This window comes from Echinops telfairi, unplaced genomic scaffold (genome assembly GCF_000313985.2).
Source record: "Echinops telfairi isolate 266 unplaced genomic scaffold, ASM31398v2 ScPeMD7_60;HRSCAF=208, whole genome shotgun sequence".
NCBI classification, from domain to species: Eukaryota; Metazoa; Chordata; class Mammalia; order Afrosoricida; family Tenrecidae; genus Echinops; species Echinops telfairi.
Genome location: NW_022103958.1, coordinates 39280433 through 39303528, shown reverse-complemented (window position 1 = coordinate 39303528; position 23096 = coordinate 39280433). Strand labels below are relative to the sequence as shown.

The window sequence follows — 23096 nt, the reverse complement described above, 5'->3', positions numbered from 1 at the left end:
CTGGTTTGCCCGCTCTGGGTGTTTGCTTGGTTTTGTTTTAATTTTCAGTTTGGGCTTTGAGAAATGGGGGTGGGGCAGAAGATACATTTTTAAAGCTGCGTGAAGTAAGACCTTGATGTGTGGAATATTCCATTGCAGGAATCTTGCCAGTGACAATTGTACACCCATAGCCTTTGCACGCGCACGCACACACACGTTTTTATGGTTTCTCTTTTGGTGATGTTTAAACTGGAGCTGGAATAAATAACCAACTACTGACTACAAAGCCTAATAATAATGTAATGATTGGACACTTTCCTGTTAGATCACCTCCCTTTCATTTTACTTTATAAATCTCCTTAAGGTGCTGCTTAAAAATGATAGCGTATTGTGTGTCGTCTTAAAAATTGTTCTAAAGATGTAAATCACCCAACAGCTCCCAATTCAAGATTTTTCACATGTACCATCATCACCATTATCAGAACCACTGCATTCCCTTTTTATAGTTCAGTCTTCCAAGTTTAAAAAAATTTGTTTAACCTGTATCTACATAGTTACTGTAAAGAGTCTACATTAAATGTTCCTAAAACTTTTATTTGCTTTCTCTCCGATCATGACTTAGTGTGTTTTTGGTTTTGTTTTAACATTGTGTGCTTAAAATTAATATTTGAATCACAAGGCCTTTATATTATGACCTGCAATCATTTATTAGAACATGAATTTCAGCCCCAGGGTGAAAATAACTTAATTTGTGTATCTCCTTTCATTCTTCAGAGCTGACCTAGAATCCAAAGGTTCGAGTGAAATCCATTTCCCCATAGTTTTCACTGCAATGTGTGGGAAATTGCCATTTAAGAAGCAAGAGCCAGTGGCTCCTTTTTAGCAAAGGGGGGTAGAGTCACATGATTCTGTTGGTTTCCAATATGGTTGCTGCCCATAGGTTTTATCTGGATATTAAATGGTGGTCACCATCACTACCATCAGGTCTGGGGGCAGGGGCAAGAGTGGGAGGGTGGGAGACAGTAGGTTGTAGACATTCAAATATAACAGCAGAAAAATCTCCGAAACAATATGGCTGTGGAGCATTTGCTGACTCCAGAGTGCCAGATCAATCCCTATACTTTTTCAGGATGCTAAACCTCTTGTAACTGCTAAATTGGATTTGTCACTGAATGAAGTATCAGCTGCAGTTGGACAAGGCCATAAAAGCCAGCCGGCTGGCCCTTTGTAGGCAGGGCTTACCCAACGATTGATATGTTTTAGCACTTTTGGGATTATTGTGATTAAGAGGAAACCATTCTGAATGGGAGAGAAAAGGCAGTCAGGACAGCCAGCTCACAGCTGGTGAGCAGCGTGGATTTTACCGAGGAGGAGGAAGTCACCATTGGGGCTCCTCTGTGCCCTCCCTGATGGACGGGTCGGAAATCTTTATCTGAGGAAGCAATGGCCTTCCTTCCTCCAGTCGCAACTCTCCTGCAGGGCAGCAGGCATTTGGAATGCCATGGACTTGGGAATTCTGAACACTTTTGAAACGCTTGAGGATGCATAGTCCTGCAGGTGTGTACACACACACACACACACACACACACACACACACACACCCCAGTTAAATTGAGTTAACTTGTAGGGGATTTCAGTAATAACAACAGATTGTCCTCTTTCGTTTCTCAGAACCAAAATTCCATGCATTTAAAATAGACCTCCCCGCAGTTTGGAATCGAGTTGATGGCAGTGAGCTAGGGTATGTGTTCGAGGACAGCTCAATGGATGCTCACAGCCACTGGCTTTGTAATCTCTAGCATCTGGCTCAGGATTTATAAAATAGAGGAACTGTCTTGTCTTCTTAGAGCAGGTTTGTTTCCCAGAACCACCAGCTCCCGAAAGTGATGGGGCTTTGCACAGGGCATGCATCTGCCAAGGGAAGCCCCTCTGGGAGGCAGCTTGTTGAGTAGATGGGAGTTTGAAGCTGCCCAGTACTTGCAAATGCCCACGGCATAAGTTGCCTCTCCAACCTTCCCAGGGGACCATGCCCCTTCATGCTTAGAGTTTGCTCAGCATACCGCACAGGAAAGACGCTGCTTGCCAGGTCCCGTGGAGTGTCTTTCCAAGCCTGTGAAAGGCAGGCACCATCCAACAGCAGAGCATGCTTACAGCCGGCCCTTTGCTAGCTTTGATCTGCGAATCAGACTGCACCATGAATGCCCTTATTGTCGTGTTATGTGTACACAGTGTGTGAATTATTGAAAATAGGGAGGCCTGAGCCTCATCTGGTAGAGATTACAGTGCAGGCATGCTGGGCAAAGGTCTGTAATTGAAAATCCCCAGATGCTGTTTATTTGGCCTTTGTCACATGACCTGCTGCAGGAAGATTGTCTGAATAAAATGTTGCCTGCATGGAAAGTGGCGCCCGCCCCTCACACACCCCCTCCCCACCCAGGCCTCCACAGGCTCAGTCTGTACACAGCTTAAACACCTGCCCAGAGGATTTTTAAAGGCTTAAAATAGATTCACTCATAGCATTTAAATAGAGGGCATCTTGCTTGTTGGTTTAAACTGCTTAAGCAGTTGTTGACTTTTGGAACCTTCTATCTACACAAGGGGGCTGCTGGATCAGTTCTCTCTGAGCTATCTGTGCAAAGCAGCCTTCAGGGCCGGGGCCACATCAGGATAAGGAGCCCGGGCGCTGCCTTTCTTGGGAAGTATCACGCTTCTCTAGTGACGTAGTGAGATTACAGCTGAAGCCACATTTGTGCATATCCATATATATCCATAATCTTCTGTCTGTGAAAAAATAGTATGCAGCCCCACAATGTGACCCTACACTTGATCCGGCGCATGTCGTGTGTCATTGCTGAACCCATTCCTTCAGCGGCCACGGAGGCACTTCACCATGTTGAGGGTCTCCCTTTTTCTCTGATCCCTCTCTACCGACGTGATGTCCTCCTCCAGGGCCTGCTCCTTCCAGACAAAAGACGGCAGTTAGGGTCAAAATAGATATATAGGAAATATGTGCGATGTTAGGGGGGAAAAGAGGGTTTTCCCAGGCCCTAAATGTGACGCTAGAGAGGGGCGGTAAGTAGAGGCAGGATGTCGATGGCAACCACAGGAACACAGCAGGGATGACCATGCTCGTGTGGAAGAAGGAAAGGTGGTGAGTTTTCCAGGTCCTTCCCTTGGGAAGATGGCCGCGCTCACCCGTCTTCATCACTGCCCCAAACAGCCTCAGCTGCTAGGATGGTCAGGGCTTTGCTATTGTTCTGAGAAGGAAAATGCGTCTTTGAAGTGAGGCGTTCCGCTTCTCTTCTTGTGTAGCGCCCGCACCCCCATTCCCCCCACATCCCCACACACGCACACGCACACCAGTGTCTGCTGGTACAGCGCTGCTTCTGTCCTTCCTGCTCCTCACCTGCCTCCTAGCGAAAAGCATTCTGTGTCCAGTTCCGTGGGCCAGGAGACTACTTCACATAGAGAGTTTTGTTTTTTTTTCTTTCTTTCAAAAAAGATCTAAAGTCAACAGTAGTTGCTCAGCACAGTGGCAGGAATTGGTGGAGGGGGAACTCTGGCCACAGGTCATGGTCCCTGCCTTCTAGAAGCCTGCCATTTGTTAAGGAAGATGGCCCCAGACCGAAAGAGTGCAGTATCACAAGCACTGGCCTGGAACTCTACACAGAGTGGTGAGGTGAGGGGGCAGAGCAGGCTAATCCTACTGGGGGACCTGACAGGACACCTGCACAGAGTCCTTGGCAAATCAGAAATAATTGAGGATGGAGGTGGAGTGGGGCAAGCAGGTGTGGGGACAGGTCATCCCACACAGAATACCAGCCAGCGTGGCAAGGATAAAGAAGAAACAAGTTGGGGAGAGTGAGACAGAACGTGTGAGCCGTGGGTTTGTTACATGTACATAACAGGGAGATGTGTTCACACACTACTCAGCTTTAACTAGACATGTAAAGGCAGAATGAAAATGAGCTGGGTCTCCTGAATCTAAAACCTCTACTGACAAAACTGTTTTGTTTGCTTGATGCCGTCTAAATGGGAAGCCCACTTCAAAGGCCATTGATCTCTCCTGGATGGCTGGCCTGGGTGTGGGTGGATTTGGTTGCTTGCTGATTTCTAAGCCATGGTGGTTGGGTCAAGGGATAGCAGGAGAACCATAGGGAGAAAACCCCCTGGACTGTTAGAACACCATTCTTAGGGACGTCTCTTCCCACCCTCCTCTTACTCTGCCTTTCATTATTGCTGTGTGACTTCCTGCCTCTTTTCTCCTCCTAACTCATAAGTAACGTGCTGCTGTGGGGTCGACTGACTCACAGCAACTGTATAGAGAAGAGCTCTTGGGGCTGTGAATCTTTATGGGAGCAGGTAATCTCATCTTTCTTCCATAGAGGAGCTGGTGGGTTTGAACCTCCCACCTTGCAATTAGCGGTCAGTACTTAACCAACAGCGCTACCAGAGTGCCTCCCTACAAGGTAGAGTGTATAATGTTCCAGACTGTATTTCCCCCAGAGGTTAGCACCAAACCTTTCACATGTGAAATGATAGCAAATGAGCAAGGGAGAGGAATGCATAGATGTCAAGATTGTAAGCCTTAAAGGATGGTGAGGGATTGGTATTTCATCCTGTGACTCCATGGGTAAAGAGCTTTTTTTAAGTAATGAATATATAATTCTGCCTGCTTTCTGGATGCAGTATATCCCATTCTAAGATCTTATTCTTAATTAAGTTCTTAGTAATGATCTTCAATCACTGCCCTCGAGTCGAAACCAACGTATCGTGACCCCATAGGACAGGGTAGAGCCACCCTGGGAATTTCTTAGACTGTAACTCTTTACAGGAATAGTCAGCCTCATCTTTCTCCCACAGAGTGGGTGGTGAGTTCAAACACTGACCTGTAGATTGAAATGCTGACCTTGTGGTTAGCAGCCCAATAAGTAATGCCTTATACCACAGGGCTCCTGCACTGCAGAACAATTGCTCTAAAATTAAGGGAGGAAGAATGAAGTGTGAAGACAGAGCTAGGTTTAGATCCCAACTCTCCCAGTTACTGGTTTTGGAACCTGAGCAAGTTTCTTCACACCTTTGACCTTAGTTTGAGCATTTATATAAGGGGAATACGAAGGGTGTGGGGTTAGGTCTGAGTGTACATGTCTGGGGATTTGCATAATGCTGACACACAGCAGGTTATAGTCCAGTTCTAAACCACTTCACAACACCTGTGCTTCCCATACATACTGAATACTAGTTCAGTTAACTTTCACATTTTAATTTCTTCCAGTTGAGTATATTTTCAACCTGTTGCCCTTTAGGGTCATGGGTACTATACTTTAAAAAAAATTTTAGACTTTTATATTTTTCTTGAGCATGTGAGTGTCATTTTGATTTGATGGTTCTATAACTCACCATTGAAGAGCTGTTAGGGCAACTCCAAGAAGCTGATGCTTAATTCTTCTGATGATCTGTGGAAATTTGTTGGGGAGGGGGTTGCTGCTGAAGGCAAAACCTCCAGCCTATGCGAATGGAACCCACTCGATGACAGTGGGTTTGGGTTTAGAGTTTATCCATAGAGAGACATTACAGACTGTCACACAGTTTAAGAATTTTGGCCCTGCTCAGCCTCTGGACAAAACAAAGCAACTGCAATTTCCAGCTATTTCAGTCCACAAATAAACACATTCCAGATTAAAAGAGCATTGTAACGAGTAAAGTAGCTTGCATGCTACCACTCAGTGTTAAGATACTACAACAAAGTGCTCATTTTATTGGAAGCAGTTTACTTCATGGCCATGACATTTTGAAAATTGAGGGTGAGAGCAAAGGTTTTAAGATTTTCTGTATAGCCCAGAAGTTTATCAAGAGGAGGACCTTAGGTCTAAGGACCAGGTACCATGTAGCAGGGTGTCTTGGACAAAAAGCCTTTAAAGCCTTTGTTGGTAGCTGCCAACAAGTTGATTCTGATTGGAAACCTGTCAACCAAGAGCATTAACATTACAGGGTTATATGACTGTTTCATTAGCTTTTTGTGAGTTGGGTGAATGTTTACAGAGCCCGTACAGTCATACACATTTAGAGTCCTACATACACATTCTGATTCACCTCATGCGCTGGAATCCCCTCGGTGTACTATCAGCCCACTGCCTGTGACTCCTGTCTCCACTCCTCTGCTCCTTGATGCTGCCCTTTTCATCTCAAATGGTTGATGATCCTAAGATGAAGGTGAGTTCCATCCAGACCTGAATAGTAAGGGCCATGGTCTTGAGCAGTGGCTCTCAACCTGGGGGTCGAATGACCCTTTCACAGGGGCTGCCTAAGACCGTCAGAAAACACACATTTCTGATGGTCTTAGAAACCAAGACACACTCCTCTATCCGTCTACAGGCAGGTCTGCCCACATGCAAATATGCCCACATACGAGTACCCGGAGCGAAGACTATTACCCATGCTACACCATGCTTCAAGACAAAATTTCATTTATTTGTCATTAGAAATAAATATTTCACAACATATGGTTACATGTTTTTGTGATTAATCACTGAGTTAGTTTATTGTGCCAACTTGGCCGATAAACACATGTGGGGTTAATTGAAGGGTGGAGGGATAAATGGCTTGGTGAGCCTCACCTTTCTAGTTCTTGGGTCTCTTGTTTTCTGATGGCCAGACCAGGGTGCAGCTGCCTTAGCCAGTTCCCTGCTTTAGCTGGCAAGGCTCACTTCCTGCAAGACATCCCTGAGGAGAAGCCACATGGACCTACTCTGATGCAGCCCTGGGTGCTGGACTAGCCGTGTGGAGACCCCTGCCAGCACTGAGATGTTTACACATTCACTGATTCGGCTTTCCTCCTGCAGTCAGCGTCATAGTGTGTGTTTTGTGAGATGGAGGAGGGCTTTGTGGATTGGTGTCGGACACATGAGCTAATGTTGGACTTGTGGGCTTGGGCAGCATTAGGTTGGGATGTTTTCTTGATGTTCACCTACCCTTTATATAAAACTCTCTCTTATACATAGGAGTTTCTTTGGATTTGTTTCTCTAAAGTACCCAGACTAACACAATCACTGTGCTTTAATGATGTTCAATTTGTAACAATGGAAATACATCCTGCCTGCCAGATATTTACATGACGATTCATGACCGTAGCAAAATGACAGTGATGAAGTAGCAACGAAAAGAATTTTCTGGTTGGAGGGGTCACCGCAACATGAGGGACTGCATTAAAGGGTCAAGGCATTAGGAAGGTTGAGAGCCACTGCTGAAGAGTCCCACTAGTTCCTCTCCAACCAGTAAGCCTGATGGCTCTTAAACAAAGCTCCCTGTTGATGATGACTTGGACAACCCCCATAGGGCAGAGTCGACCTGCCCCAGTGAGTGTCAGAGACGGCGCTGTCAGCAGGAGGAGAAAGCTACATCTTTCTCACTCTGAGTGGTTCGGGGCTGCAGACCTTGAGGATTGCAACCCAAGTTGGGTTGTTGTTGTTTTTCTAGGTTCTGGGACTTTTGAATTTGTATTTGCAATGCATGTAAGGTTCTCCAGGGTTGGTGGGAAAATGATTTGCATTTTCTAGGTCAGGACCGTAGAAGCCCAAAGAAGTTAAACAATATGACCAAGCTCTCACAGCTACTCTGCACAAATTCAGATCCCCTCAGAGAAATCTAAACAACCACACAAACAACTAAGGCGCCCCCTCCCCCCCAAAAAAAGAGGCTACAACATTCCCACCAGTAGTGTTGTTTTTTTTTTTTTTAACACTTTAGTTGTGTTTAGATTTTCACACTCCTCTAAGTGCTTTAGATTTTCGCACTCCTCTAAGGCCAAATGATTAATACATAAACAGGATGTTCTTTGCTGAGTTTTTCATTAATGAGACTTACCTGGGTTAATATTAAGATTAGCTTTTTTTTTTTTGGATCAGGTCCATGTTACTGTGGCATTTAGAAGTGGGAGGAAGAGAGTCCTCATTGGCTCCAGGGATGCTAAGCTGAGAATGCAGAAGGAAGCTTTAGGAATCTTGCTGCCTCTCTTTCGCTGAATAGTCGTAACTGTAAAGGTCCAACAGATTACAGACAATACTGGGAATGCCGTCTTGATTTAAAAAAAATAAATAAATTTTTTACCCCCTAGATCAGTGGTTCTCAACCTTCCTAATTCCACAACCCTTTAATACAGTTCCTCATGTTTTGGTGATCCCCCCACACCATAAAATTATTTTTGTTGCAACTTTGTAACGGTCATTTTGCTACAACCCTTGTGAAAGGGTCTTCAACCCCCAAAGGCCTTGGGATCCACAGGTTGAGAACCACTGCCGTAGATTATTCCTTCTGGCTCTGTTCTTCAGAAAAGGAGAGCTCAATCATTTGCCCATTTGTTCATTAGAAACATTTATGGGGTGTGTAGCTGATAGGTGGCAATCCTGGAATTAGAATTACATGATCAGCAGTTCAAACCCTCTAACCACTTAGAGGGAAAAAGATGAGGCAGTTTGCTCCCATAAAGATTGACAATCTCGGGTACCCTGTGGATCAGTTCTCCGTCTCCGACTCTGGCAGTGGGTCTGTGGGTAGGGCTCGAGACACCTCGGCCCTGGCACACACCAGGTCTACCTAGTATGCTTCAGCTGGGGCTTCCTGGGCTTGAGCTGGACCTGGAAGGTTTTCGCTTGTGATGGGGTTGAACGAGGAATGCCCATCATGAGCAAATCCTTAGAATGATAGGATGATTCAGAGACCTGGATGCCGGGCATGCATTTTGATAGTGGCAAAAGGGATCAAGAAAAGTGGTATGATGGTGGGGTGTGTCATGGAAAAGAAAAGTTTAAAGACCAGCTGGTGGGACAGCATTGAATACCATACTAAAGTAGTATGACCTTTGCACTCTGGGCAGCAGGGAGTAAGTGTACTGGAGTGTATTGGCCATGAAAGGTACCGGGGTATTAAAATGGCCAAACTGAAGATGTCTTTTAGGTAGTTGTGTATGAGCTGGATGAAGAAGAGGAGCTAGAGGCATAAAATTGTTGAAGCAAGTTAAAACTATTCACTACAGGGTTAAAAAGATGATTGTGTATTTCTGTACTGTGTCACATAGAAGGAGATAATAGGAAGAACTTGCGTCATTTGTGCTTTTTTTATCCCCTTGTAGAAATAATTACAAAACAACAGAATTGCTATCCAATACCCATCCTACCAGCTCCCACGGCGTTGATTCCATTTTGGTCGCCCATGTGTATCAGAGTAGCACTGTGATCCATAGGAGCTTCCCACCCCCACCCCACCCCCGGTAGGTGAAGACCTTATTTTGTTAAAATTTTTGCTTAGGATTAATTTCCAAGAGAGAATTCCTTTGGGGTTCACCATGTATTATCAATTTGTTTTCCCAAAGATGTATACTCTTTATAATAGCATTGGTAGTTACAGATTTTTTTAAATCATTTTATTGGGGGCTCTTACAGCTCTCATTACAATCCATACATCAGTTGTATCAAGCAAATTTGTACATATGTTGCCATCATTCTTTTAAAAACATTTTCTTTCTACACGAGCCTTTGGTATCAGCTCCTCTTTTTCCCTCCTCCCACCCTGTGACCCCTTGATAAATTACAAATTATTTTTGTTTTCATATCTCACACCGTCTACTATCTCCCTTCACCCACGTCTCTGTTGTTTGCCACCCTCAGTGGGGGCTAGGGGGTGTTCTACATAGATCACTGTAATCGATTCCCCTTCCCCTAACCCTTCCCTTCCCCCTACCCTCATGGTTTTTGCTACTCTCCTGTTCTTGAGGGGTTTATCTGCCCTGAATTCTGTGTGTCCAGAGTTCTTACTGTACCAGTGTACGTGCTTCGGTCTAGCCGGGTTTGCAGGGTAGAACTGGGGTCATGATCGTGGGATTGAATAGCTAGAGGAATGTTGTGTGTATTGTTGGTGCTATACTGCACTCTGACTGACTTGTCCCTTCCTGTGACCCTTCTGTGATGGGATAGCCAATGACCAGTTTATGGAACTAGCTCACCAGACCTTTCTTCTGAGGTGCTTCTGGGTCTGCAAACTCCAACCTCTGAGCTAGTAATCAAGGTGCTAACCATTCACACCATTCAGACACTCCTTACCCAACATAGAAGACTTGCACTCGGTACCGAGCCTTAGATAGTTTCCTTGTCTCGTTTTACCCCTTCTAAGTTAATCTAAGAACCCTGGTGGCATAATGGTTACACGTTGGGCTGCTAACATCAAGGTCAGCAGTTCGAAACCACCAACCACTGCTTGGGAGACAGGTGAGGCTTTCTCCTTCCATAAAGAGTTAGAGTCTTGGAAACCCACAGGGATACTTATACCCTGTCTTACAGGGTCACTGTTAGAATGGACTCAATGGCAGTGAGTTTGAGTTTTTTGAGTTTGAAATTAATACAAACGTAGTTTGTAAGCTGTCTGCTGAGGTGAGGAAGAGTACAGTGTTTATGGGACTGCCCCATGATCATGGCCTCAGATGCCCTTGACTGATGGGACATCTGAGAAGCTGGACCTTGTGGTTGGCAGACACTTTGGAGGGATGCAGGGTGCTAGATTTTGACGAACCAAGAGGGAGCCCAGCTTGCCCTGCACCTTCTTTCTACCAGAGCTGTCCCTGACAGCCCCTGTGTGGAGCAGAGACAGCTTATCTCAGGGAAGGACCAGGGTTCCCCTCGTCAAGGCCACTGGCTTTCCTTGTAAACCTTTAGAGTAGGAACCAGGAACAAACAGTACTAGCCCCTGGCAGCCCAGTACAGGCAGTCAGTCCAGTTCATGTGATTTTCCACGTTGGTACTGATTTTTGGTCAATGATTTATATTGGGGATTAACCGAGACACTGGTGTCTAAACTTCCTCCTTGGCAATACTCTGGGACTAGTTCAAATGCTCTCTTACGGGCCTTCCCTCACCCCTACTTTGTAATCTTCTGGTACCCCTTGTTCCCCATGCCTCTAGTCTTCCTCCATTTGTCTCATTCAGTTGTCCACCTAGCGTGTACTCTATGCTCCTGTGAAGCTTCCTGTCCAGGCACACATCATCCGATTGTTTCAACTAATGCTCGATGGCAGCCGGGAGATGTGCTGGGAAGGAGCACACAGTAGGGCGGTTTGACCCTGTTTTCTGAGGCAAGCTTTTCTCCAAACAGGTGTTAGATCCTTGAGGGCAGAGATGGCCTGCTTCTACACCCGTGATTCTAGTACTGAGCTCTACAGGGCCACAGTCACTGTCTGGCTAGCCAGCTTTAGCAGCCTTCTTGTCCAGTGTGGCTAGAACAAGTTGCTATGGCAGCAGTGTGGGAGAAATGGCTAATTATTAACTCCTCGCAGTTTAGTGTGTAACAGAGACTCTCCCTTTATTGCCTCCTCTGCCTGTGTCAATGGAGGACAGGGGCATCAGCCCATTTCCCGGCCAGTTGTGCTTGTGCCTTCCCCTTTCTCTGCACCTGTCCCTTTGGTTGTTGGATTTTTTATTTGGCTAAACTTCTTCCTTTTAGATCAGTGGTTCTCAACCTTCCTAATGCTGCGGCCCTTTAATACAGTTCCTCATGTTGTGGTGACCCCCAACCATAGAATTATTTTCGTTGCTGCTTCACAACAGTCATTTTGCTACTGTTATGAATCAGGCGACCCCTGTGAAAAGGTGGTTCGACACATGCCCCCAAGGAGTCACGACCCACAAGTTGAGAACCATTGCTTTAGCTGGACTTCAGGTGATAAAAAAGAAGGCCTATGGTGTGTTTCTTTTTTTAATTAATTAATTTTATTTCCCCCCTTTGGCGTTTTTTTAAAGTGTATATGTGTGTGTATCTTATAGATAAATATCTGTATTTATCTATTAAGATTTAAATTATATTATGTATATAAGATATGTGTAGATTATTAACACACATTTCATTAAGTAGTAAAACTAAATATATAATATATAACAGGTATATACATATGTAATATTTAATATATAATGATTTAAATAATATAATTGTTATTTATGTAAGATACAAAATATAGCATACACAAAATATGTTTAATTTTATCATTTAAATGTACAATTTAAGATATAATTATGTAAACACACACACACAACACGACTTCAAGATTGCTTGTGAAGCTCCTTTTTCTTATATGCCAGACCCTGCTGCTGTTGCTGCTGCTGTTGGAGGACAGAGCCATGTGCTCTCCGGTCCTGAGCGTCCGTCCTCAGCTAGTGGTCAGCTAGTGGAGGGCATCTCTGTCTCCCTCTACTTTCCATCACTCTTGGGGCAAAGTAATGGTGGCCTTTCCCTTCCTCCCACTGGGCCTTGTTTTCCTTCTTGTGCTTAATGTTGATGATCTAAAACCAAACGATTGGAAGGACATATCCCTGCTGACACTGAGGGGATTCCAACTCACAGCAGCTTCAGAGGGCAGGTGGCTAGAACTGCTCCTTAGGGTTTCTGAGACTATAAATCTTTCCGGGAACAGGCAGCCTCATCTTTCACCTGCAGTACAGCTAGTAGGTTTGAACCGCTCACCTTGTGTGTAGCAATCCAATGCTTACTAGCCCACTGTTCCCTCAGGGTTACTTTTGTAAGGAAGCCTCCTTCCGCCCCTGACCACAAACTGTTTCACAGACATTTAACTTCCTAGGAAAGGAGGGCAGGGAAGAAATGACTGTTGGTTGTTTATTACTTTTCAGAATTTTATGATCTAGTTGGAGCTGTGATAAGCACTGACCATGTAGGATCGAAAGCAGAGGAAGATACAAGGCATCTGGAAGCAGCCAGGTCAGGGGTCGCGGCTGTTTAGAGACAGGAGAGTGTCCTCTTGCAACTGCAAAGCTCTTAAAGGATGAGGCATTTGAAAAATCGGTAGAATCGGGACCTGCAGAAATGGGCAAGGGCTTTCTAAGCCATAAGACCAACTGTGTGTGCAGGTCCAAGGCTTAGACAGCTCAGGGCCAGCGTGGGTTTGTGAGAGGGTATGGAAGTCATAGGATCGGTGCCCATTTGATAAAGCTTTAGTCTGCAAATCAAGAGAAACTCGAGTTTGTATTTCGACTCTCACTGTTTGCGTGGGAAAAAGAGGGTGGGGAATCTTCATGCATCCTCGTAGCAGACGGTGATAAGGAGCTCTGGCGGGACAGACAGTGCACAGCTGCTAGCCACAAAGTTGAGGGTTCACAATTACAAGGATCCACATATAACCTCCTCCCTGGGGGATGAACAACAGAAAAGTGGGTAAAGGGAGACATCGAACAGTGTAAGATATGACAAAGTAATAATAATTTATAAATCATCAAGGGTTCATGAGGGAGCGGGGCAGAGAGAGGGGAGAAATGAGGAGCTGATATCAAGGGCTCAAGCAGAAAACAGATGTTTTGAGAATGATGATGGCAACAAATGTACAAATGTGCTTGACACAATGTATGTATGTACGGATTGTGATAAGAATTGTATGAGCCCCCAATAAAATGATTTTTTTAAAAAAAGTTGATGGTTCACACTCGCCAGCCACTGTGTCGGGGGAAAAGAGTTGATGCTCTGCTTCCGTAAAGACTGAAACCAAATGTACTGCTCTTGAGTCAATTCCAACTTATACTGGCCTAGTGGTTACAGGTTGGGATGCTAAGGGCAAGGTCAGCAGTTCGAAAGCACCAGCCAGGCCCTTTGTGGGAGAAAGACAATGCTTTCTACTTTTTTTATTCCTTTAAAGAGCAGTTCTACTTTGTCTCAAAAGGGCGGCTCTGCGTTGGGTTTAGCTGAGGGGAGAGCTAACAGAGGTGTTCTCAACCTACTAGCCCCTTCCTTCCGCAGGCCTGGCTGTCCAGTCCTCCACTGGCTGTAGCCTGGACGAAGAAGCGTCTTCCTGGCTCCGTTCAGTTACAAAGTGGCTCTTTGACTGTTCAAGCTGAGTGTCTCTGGGCTGCAATTTCTAACCACAGACCCTGCATTTGCTGTTCCTCAAACATGACTCGTGGCCACATCCCATTGCCACAGCTTTCACCAGGCCTCTGTCGGATCAGGCAAGCCCAGCACAAGTGCCACGCCTCTCTGCTGGAGTCCCTGAGATTGCCTCTTGGACAGGAAATTTAAGCGCATTCCAGGATGCAGGAGTAGCTAATATCAGGCCTCTTTTCTGCTGGGTTGTTTAGGAGAAAGGGGAAAAGGAGCAATGAAAATGTGCCTGGTGCTGGTCAGTACTATCAACTGTTGTGAGACAGGACTGTTTCTCCTGGCTGCTGCTTGCAGGAAGAGCAGGAACATGTACCTGCGGAATACACTTGAGTATTCATAAATGGATTTTCATGCTGCACAGAAGCTGTAGTGTAGTGACCCCTCTTGGTGGAGTGTGATATTGCCACTCAGCTCTATAAGTGATTATGGGGATTGTAGTGAAGGAAGTGGGTCGCAGATGGGTTGAGAGCCTGCGTGCACCTAACTTGAGAAAGCGTGTGTGCAGTGGTCTAGGGAGCAGGAGTGTCCAGAGGCGTGTTTTTCTTACATTTTTTATATGTTTAAAGAAATGCTGATTCCTCTGGCTAAAAAAGGTTTTCAACCTTTTCCTGCTGTCATTCTGCTATCAAAATAAATCTTTCTGCTGTCAAAATGCATTTTTCACTCTAGTTAATGATATGCTCGCTGAAGTATTTTGGGGAGAGAAATATCATGTTTTCAGCTTATTTTGAAATACAACAATAAAAGAAGATGGCTTGGTGGATGGATCAATGGCTGGTAGATGGGAATATGTAATAAAGAAAATAATGGAAAAAGTAGTTGAATCTAGACAGTTAAAAGACAATGAGTGCGTACTCTATTCTGTTTTGTATGCTTGAAATTTTGGGGGTGAGAGGGGTCATAGAGCCTTAAAAGGAGGAGTCCTGGTGGTAAAGTGGCCCGGTGTGCTCCATTGCTGGCCAAGAGGTTGGTGTCTCCAACCTACCAGCCACTGCCTAGGAGGGAGAAAGACATGGCTGTCTATTTCCTCAAAGATTATAGCCCACTGAAAAACCTTTGGGGCAGTTCTGATCTATCCAGAAGGATCACCATGAGTCAGAATCAAGTGGTTAGCAGTTAGCTTGAGTTTTGTTTTGGGGAAATTGGGGTGGGTCTTTAAAGGCCTTAGCTGATGGTTTCAGACCTCTGGGAAACCTTCTAGATTTTCTGAATTACCCACGGGTATTCCTAGAACAACTTTCATGGCAGTCGTAGTTTGATGTGTGGAGCTGATTTGCTCTCTTACCTTAATCTTTGTACTGGACACTGCACTCCTGCAGGCAGGCATTGCCTTATCTTTATATCCTGGCTAGGGAGACAGTAGCAAATAGCTTGAAAGTGAGCTTTGTTGAAAGTCATTTTTGAAATACAATATTTACCTGGATTAAGTGCCACCAGGCATGTGCTTGTTTCTCTATGTGTGATGGGCCAAAGGATTAGATAAACAAAGATTACAATTCTAAAAGGGTGCTGTGTGGACTGCTGGCTCACTCCCAGGTATATCAGTGATCGCTGGGGTCCAGTGAACTCCCAATCTTTGCTCTGGGAATTCTGCCCCTCAGTCACACGGTTCAGATTCAGGGCTGTGGTCTGTAGAGACCACTCACCCCATTTGGAGGGGTTGGGCAATGGAAACTGTAATTAAGGCTCAGTATCAGGGTCACTGCCCAGAATCTTGCTGGACCCTTATCAGTTTTTCCAGTTGTTGTACAATGCTGAAAAAGATGCTGCAAAATCATTTGGAATGACGTATGTGGTTCCTTCCTTAATGGCTAAGCAGGTTTTTATTCTGGTTAGATTTAGAAATTAGGCAGTTTGTGTTTTTAACGGTACTGCGTGTAGTTGGTATTTCAAGTACTTGTATGAAAGAAGTTGGCCTGTATAGAGCAGGATAGCTGCTTTTCCCATCTAAAATGTCCAATGAAGTGAATTGATTGAGACTTTTGATTGAGTAGGTTTTAAATCCGATAAAGTTTTTAAGCAATAGTAGCGCATTTAAGAAATAGTAGCACCGGTGACATTGTGGTTTCCTCATTGGGTTCTAATAGCAAGGTCAGTGGTTCAAACCTCCTCGCTGCTCTGAGGGAGAACCAAGAGGCTGTCACCTCCTGTAAAGACCTACAAGCTGGGAAATGCTGTGAGTTAGAATGGAAGGTGCCTTAGATGTTGCTTAAGAAAATGTTTGGAACCTTACTCAGACAATTCTATATTTAAAAGAATGAAATACATTACAATATATAACATATAAAAATAGTTCTGGGTGTTTTAAGGAGTGGAGCAAGGTTTTTAAGATGAACTGAATATTTTTTAAAGTGATTATAAAAATTTGCTGATTATAAAGAGAATTATAAGCTATATAAGGTCAATGTAAAACTTGAAGGTAAACCAGTGCATTTTCTTTCTATAACTTGTGATTTATTGGAACCAGGCAAACCTGAATTGTACTTTGTGTGCACAAAGCCACCTTTTCAATTATTTTTGTAAAAATCATTTACTCTAAAGTGACCGACACTGTGTTTAGGTCACAGTCGATGTTCAATATTCGTTAACTTTGAATTTAAAATCTGAATCGGCAATGTTCCTGACGTGCAGGCAGGAGGAAGCACATAGAAACCCCACATCAATTAATATTCATGCTTTGAAAGAGGATGTCAAAGCAAGAGCATAGGATGTGCAGGGAGATTTCGTACCTCTGCAGCAGAGGCAGGAGGGTTAAAAGCGTTCAGTGCAATGGTGACCATAATGTTAGGCCTTTCCAGATAGTAGGTACTCAATAGAGACTCGTGTAATAGTAATTTTTAGAGCTATTTTTCTCAAAGTGGGGTATTGACTGGGCCATGCGTTAACTCCCGGAGTGCTATTTGCATAGACCACCTGCTGCGTAGTCACATGTGGCTGTTCTGGATATTGATCTCATCCATTCAACCAAATGCCATAGGTAATTGAAAATTAGTTATGTATGCTGTGTGTCACACTTATCAAGTCACTCTTCGTAAACAGAACATGAGCAAGGATGAGGGAGCCAGAGACATGTCCGCCGTCTGGACAAGGTTCAGATGGAATTGCACAGAGCACAGGATTTCTCTCTGCTTGGCCACTCAGACGGCCCCGAGCACGAGGGTGCTTGGCTTGCCTGCAGACATTGCCACTGAGGTCTGGCTTCTGGTAATTAGGCACTCACTGTTAGCTGGGCACTGCTGTCAGTGAGCCTTTGAGACAAATTGCAAAGTCTGTACAGCCATCTGAGAGATGGAGAAGGATGCCCAATGGTACTACAGGGGAGATTGGTGGCTCTCACAAGTTTGAAAGTGAGTGGTTTAAGAGACAGCCTTCAAAATGGAATTTAGAAATCCCTTTCCTGGGGTAAAAGGGAAAGTCCAGTCAGAAGTATGGTCCAAGAAGATTCTGTCAGGATGCAGTGGAACACAAATAAATACCAGGTTCTGATTTCGGATCAGAAACCCCAACTATGCAAGAAAAGATGGGATTCGGGAGGTAGCAATACATAGCCCATACATTGAGGCCTGAGAATTCAAGTTGGTGAGTTGACAGTTTATCGTGGTCCTCCAAAAAGGGTGGAGTGCTTAGGATGAGGGAAGTGACCAGTCCACTCTTTTTGTGGACCTGTCATGAACCTGCCTGTAGTTCTGGACTCCACGCTCTGAAAGGAAAGTAGACCCAACGCTGGCCTCTGATGGTGTGAGTATTCCAGAACCCGTCCCAAATAACACAGGAAGAGCGGGGAGAGTTTCAGCCTGGGTACAGTTTCAGGAGGACCTGGACACTGTCATTAACATCTAAAGGACTGTCATGTGGATAAGGGGACTGTGCTTATTTTTTTGTTTGGGGATCTGGAGATGAAAGTTACAGGGGCCTCCCAATAAGGCAGGCCTTTGTTCCTTTTAAATGTTTGAAGACTTAATGGGTTGCTCTCTTAATCCTAAAACTGTTTGCTCCCACTCATGGGTCCGCCCATCGGCTGGGCTTTGAGGACTGGATGCCGATGATCCTGAAGTTTTGAGCCAGCTCCAGAACTCCACGGTCCCTCGTCCTCCAGCAGGGACCCTGTCCAGCAGAAAGTCTTACCTCTCAGGCAGGCAGGTAGTGAACAGAATCATGACTTCATGAACCTTCTCAGCAGCAGAGGGGGGAGTCTTTGGACTTCTCACACAGGATTTCCACGAGGGAAGTCTTGGGCTGGTTCTCATCAGTGGTTGCTAGCCAGTTCTTTCCTAGCACGGCCGGGAGGGGTAGTCTGGGGAGGAGGGCCCTTGTTTTCACTAGTGTGTACTCTGGAATTCTTTTCGTGTGCTGGGCAGTGTTGTGGGGATTGGAAAAACTTTGAGAATCAAGATAAAGTTCTCACCCCATGATCCCTGCGTAAGACATAAACACAAACTATACAAATAGCCAGGCAGTTATTATAGCTGTGCTTTGGATGCAGATCAGGAGAGATGTCTTCGGCAGCGGTTCTCAACCTCACGGGATTCGCCTAAGCCCATCGGAAAACACATATTTCCGATGGCCTTAGAAACTGAGACACTGCCCCTCTATCTATCTCCAGGCGGGTCTGCCCATATACAGATATACCCACATACGAGTCCCCAGCGGGAAGACTGTTTAGCCCATGCTGCACTGTACTTCAAGACAAAATTTCACTTCTTTGTCATTAGAAATAAATATTTCACAATATATAGTTACATATTGTTTTGTGATTAATCAATATGCTTTAATGATGCTCAATTTGTAACAATGAAAATACATCCTGCATATCAGATATTTACATGACGACTTATAACAGCAAAATTACAGTTATGAAGTAGCAACGAAAATAGTTTTCTGGTTGGGGGTCACCCCAACACGAGGAACTGTCTTAAAGGGTTGAGGACCACAGGTCTATGGGATGGGCTGCTCTGGAATTGCAGATCGAGGAAACTGGGTCTTAGTGTGGGTAGCTCGAGATTTCCCTTGGTGGGCGACTGAAACGAGCCTGAGGAAGGGTGAGACGTTCTCTCGATAGCCGCAGTGCAGTGAAGCTCAGGAGTGAGTGCCGCAGCAGTGGACTTCACACTTGCTTTGGGCCCCAGAGAGTTCACCTAGGGTGGGCTGACTGATGCAAAGCCAGTTACAGGCTACAGAGAAGCAGGAGTTTTCATAACCGAGACCAGAGAGAGTATGTAAACAGTGGACATGTTATCTGGAGGGGCCAGTCCCTGGAGAAGGACATCATGTTTGGTAAAGTTGAGGGAGGATCAGCAACAACAACAGAAACCAGGCAGGCAGATCCTCAATGAGATGGGTTGCCGCAGTAGCCGCACCCACATGCCATGCTCAAACATGGATGGCAGTGCTTTCTTCTGCTGTCCACAGATGATGGGGTCTCTCTGCGTCAGGGCAAACTCAAGGGCATCTATCAACCCTGTGAAAAATGAAGTGTTTGATAGGAAAGCAAGCGGACGCCAAAGTTTGAGTGGCTCAGAAACACCCATGTCTCGTGAGTGGGTTTTTATTTCACATGGTGTATTATTAGTGGTGTGTTCTCACTCATAGCTTCAAGGGGTATCCTTTCCCATGGCATTATAGTTCTCTGAGGTCAGACTATCTCCTGATTGCGTCGGGATGGGTCTTGGGGATTTATCTCTGTGTAGGCGTGTTCATTCCTTAAAGGGTTATAAAGCTTAGGGGAGGTTGCATCTCTCCCCCTCCCCCTGTCACTGCAGTGATCTTGTCTGTAGAGTTCGTGGTGAAAGACGGCTTTTAGGGATGTCTGCATGTACACTGTTTAGCTTCTTAGACCTAGTTGTAAGGGTGCCACAGCCTGGGTGCCAAAGTCTCTTGAGACCATTCAGATTCTTTTTTTTTTTTTCCTCTTTTATTTATTTTAACCATTCAGATACTAACTGGAATTTAGAAACCAGGATGCAACTGGATTTAAAAAAAAACACACAAGAAGGCTAGAACAGAACTGGATTATTTCCACCCAGATCATCTCTTTGTTTTATTTGTGGCTTACACATGTGACCACTGTTCAGCTACAAGCAGGCACACAGCAACAAGCAAACACACACACACACACACACACACACACACACACACACACACACACATACACGGCACAGTCTCAAGCACACCTCTGCCCTCAGAAACCCTAGTTTCCCCTGGCAGATCCAAGTTCAAAGTCAAAATACCCTTCCTCCTAATCTTCCACCATCAGTGTTTTTCTAGTATTAATACACCGATAGCTGCAACTATGACATGCTTGAGTTCTGAATCTTAGCTTTCAAGGGTTGGTTTTGTTTTTAGGTAACCCGCTTTATTGTGAATTCTTTCTTTCTTCCAGGTAGGAATGAACTGATCGCCAGATACATCAAACTCAGGACAGGGAAGACGAGGACCAGAAAGCAGGTAAAGGGCCCTCTCGGGTGGTGCTGCATGTCCTGTCCGCGAATGGCCCCAGGAGGCATTTTGGCTGCAGTGGCTGGCTGTGCTTCAGCTCCCAGGAACCCCCAACTTGAGGTCCCTGTGCAAGCAGCAGCGTTCTCGGTGCTCCTGGATCGGCTGTTTCCACTGCTCATCATTTCAGTGACCCTGAGGATGAGGCCTCCCCAGTGGAGTGCTTCTCATGTCCATACTTAGGCTCCTACCTGGCAGATTTCAGATCTCGCTGCCCAGGATGGCGTGGGGACAACTGCTGCACGGTCGATCGGAACCCACGTTTCTTCCCCAAATGGTGCACCTGCCAACGCCACCAAGGCTTGCAGGCGTGCGTACTCTCCCAAGTCCCGAAGTGGTGAGATATCTTCCACCTTGTAAAATCCTGGGACAATTACCTCTTAGTCATCATTTTCATGAGTAACGCTAGCAGCCTGTGCATCGGCCTAACATAATGCAGAATGATGTGCATCCAGGGGACTGTCGCTCCTTCAGCCGTGGCTTGTGGTCATTAGTTACTGCGCAGAAGTGAAGTTACAACCCACCCACCTCTTGTGCAGAGTGCACCGGGTGAGGGCATTTTCCTCTGCCGTCCGTCGGAACCCGGCCTCCCCTGGTCCTTGCCGAGGGTGACCACCACAAATCTCTGAGGTGAACCCAGTACAGAGCTGGGATGGATGAAAAATGCTTGTCTAATTAAGGAAAACAAAGCCCAAGGGGTTTACAAAAAGCAACCACCCACCACCACCTGATGGGTGAGTTGTTAAAAATGAACTTTAAAACATTGATCTCTGCCAAATGATCTGGAATGGCTCTGAAATATATATATTTCAGATATATATGTCTGCAGTCAAAAACCACAGGTCCAGATAGGCTGGGGTCTCCTTAAGCCCTACGGGCAGCTTCCAGTTCTGCTGAAGGGCTGTTTTTCCGAGTGTGTGCTTGGGACAGGCTTTATCCCCAGGAATGCTACATGCACCACAGCCAGGAGGGCCTGGTGCTGAGTCAGCACGAGAGAAGGTGGCCTTCTGCCAGGGCAGAGGCAGGCCCTAACTGTGGCCCTCATCAACTCAGAGGATCCTATGAAAACGAAATGGGCCTCAAACAGAAACCAGCGGGGGCTGGATGCAGGGGTGAGGAAGCCCAGCAGGCGCTCCTGCTTCTATGAGCCTTGCAAAGTACACAAGCAAACTGAAGGGAACGGTTGAGTTTAATGGAACTCGAGACCGAGAGAAAGGGCTCCTTGGTGGTCATACCCCCGGTCTGCAGAGTCGCTGTTATGGGGACGGAAGAACCTTCACCCAGCCGCTGGACTTTGAAATGGCAGGCTGGGCGTTACTGAAACTGTCTATCTGTTCCTGAGCGAGCTCTGGTCATTCTCCCCAGGCTCATCCCTAGGGCAGCCAGCCCTCACGAAATGTGAAACCAAGTGCCTGATCAAAGAGATGTGAATTTGTTAACCTCACAGAACCATTGTGCTTCAGAAACAGGCCGGCTTTGCCTCCCCACCCCGACATCCTGGGAATGGTTGTAGGCAGCAGTTGGTGATACACCTCTCCAATGTGGGTCTGTTGTTGAGCAAATCCATGTGGTTTTCAATCCAGATTTTTAACAGGCTGGCTGGCTGGCTGTATTCACACATTTCGCTTTGTAATAATATGCAGATCTACTTGGCACCCAGTCAAAAGAGTGAAAGGATTAGAGATACTTATAAGCGGAGGAGAAAAAGAACGGGGGTGGGGAGGGGTGGGGGTGTGTGTGTGCACGTGGGGGAAGCTCTGCTAACTGGGACTTTCCATTTCTTTTTGAGATCTAATTTACATGTCAGTATTATTTTAACATTTGCTACAGAATCCAGAGCTCTTAATGAGATCAGAATACAACCAACTGCATCTGCTTTTTGATTCTGCAGAAGGTGCTAATTTATGGATCCCCGCACAAAAAACCCCACAAAAATGCACTGCCTTAAAGTTGATCCGACTCTCAGTGACCCACCTGGGCAGAGTAGAGCTGTCCCCTAGGCTTCTCCAGGCTGGGGATTTTTATGGAAGCTGACTGCCATGTCTTCTTCCTCCAAAGGAGCCTTCGACCCACCAACCTGCTGGTTAGCAGTCGAGCACTTTAACCACTGTGCCACCGGGGCTCCTGCTTTATAGGCAGTCTCTTCTGAGCCGAGACAAAGGGAGTTTCCATCCTCATCCTGAGAAGTTAGATGTATTTTCACTCATGCCTACCCCCACCTTTTAAATTTTATGAAGAAACCCCCACCCCCCAGAAATAGTTCTTCCCAAACCCGTGATTCTTCTCCCGGGTGGGAGACCGCCTGTGAGTCTAAACCTTCACCCCCTCATCGAGTCCCTGCAGTGATGGCCCAGTCTGAAAAGCTTAGAGCAGCGCTGGGGGCTTGGTGTCTGGCCGGGACTGTGTGTTCCTAACTGCCGCGCTTTGTTGAGATGCAAATAACCTCCCCCTCCCCCCCTCCCCCTTGAAAACCCTCGCGAGGAGTAGCGATTTTATATTTGATTTCCTTTTTTTGTTTTGTTTTGTTTTGTTTTTTGTTTCCCCTCATAAACCCGCACAATGTAGGTGTCTAGTCATATACAGGTCTTAGCAAGAAAGAAAGTTCGAGAAATTCAAGCCGCCATTAAGGTACGTCTGGCTTGCCCAGTTGTAGGGGGCTTTTCATCTCCATGGTTACAGGCTTTTCCTTTGTTTCCCTCCCT

General features: G+C 45.7%; 1 protein-coding gene across 4 annotated transcripts in view; it reads left to right on the top strand.

Moving 5' to 3' along the window:
* Nucleotides 1-23096, top strand: part of TEAD1 (TEA domain transcription factor 1) — a 219926-nt gene that overhangs the window by 114509 nt on the left and 82321 nt on the right. For 2 of the 4 annotated variants that reach the window (XM_045290950.1, XM_004711548.2), the window contains exons 3-4: nt 20282-20346; nt 22960-23022. In XM_045290950.1, coding sequence (XP_045146885.1) covers nt 20282-20346; nt 22960-23022 — 128 coding nt within the window. The remainder of the gene's footprint in view (nt 1-20281; nt 20347-22959; nt 23023-23096) is intronic. The other 2 variants (XM_045290952.1, XM_045290951.1) reach the window with 1 other exon arrangement.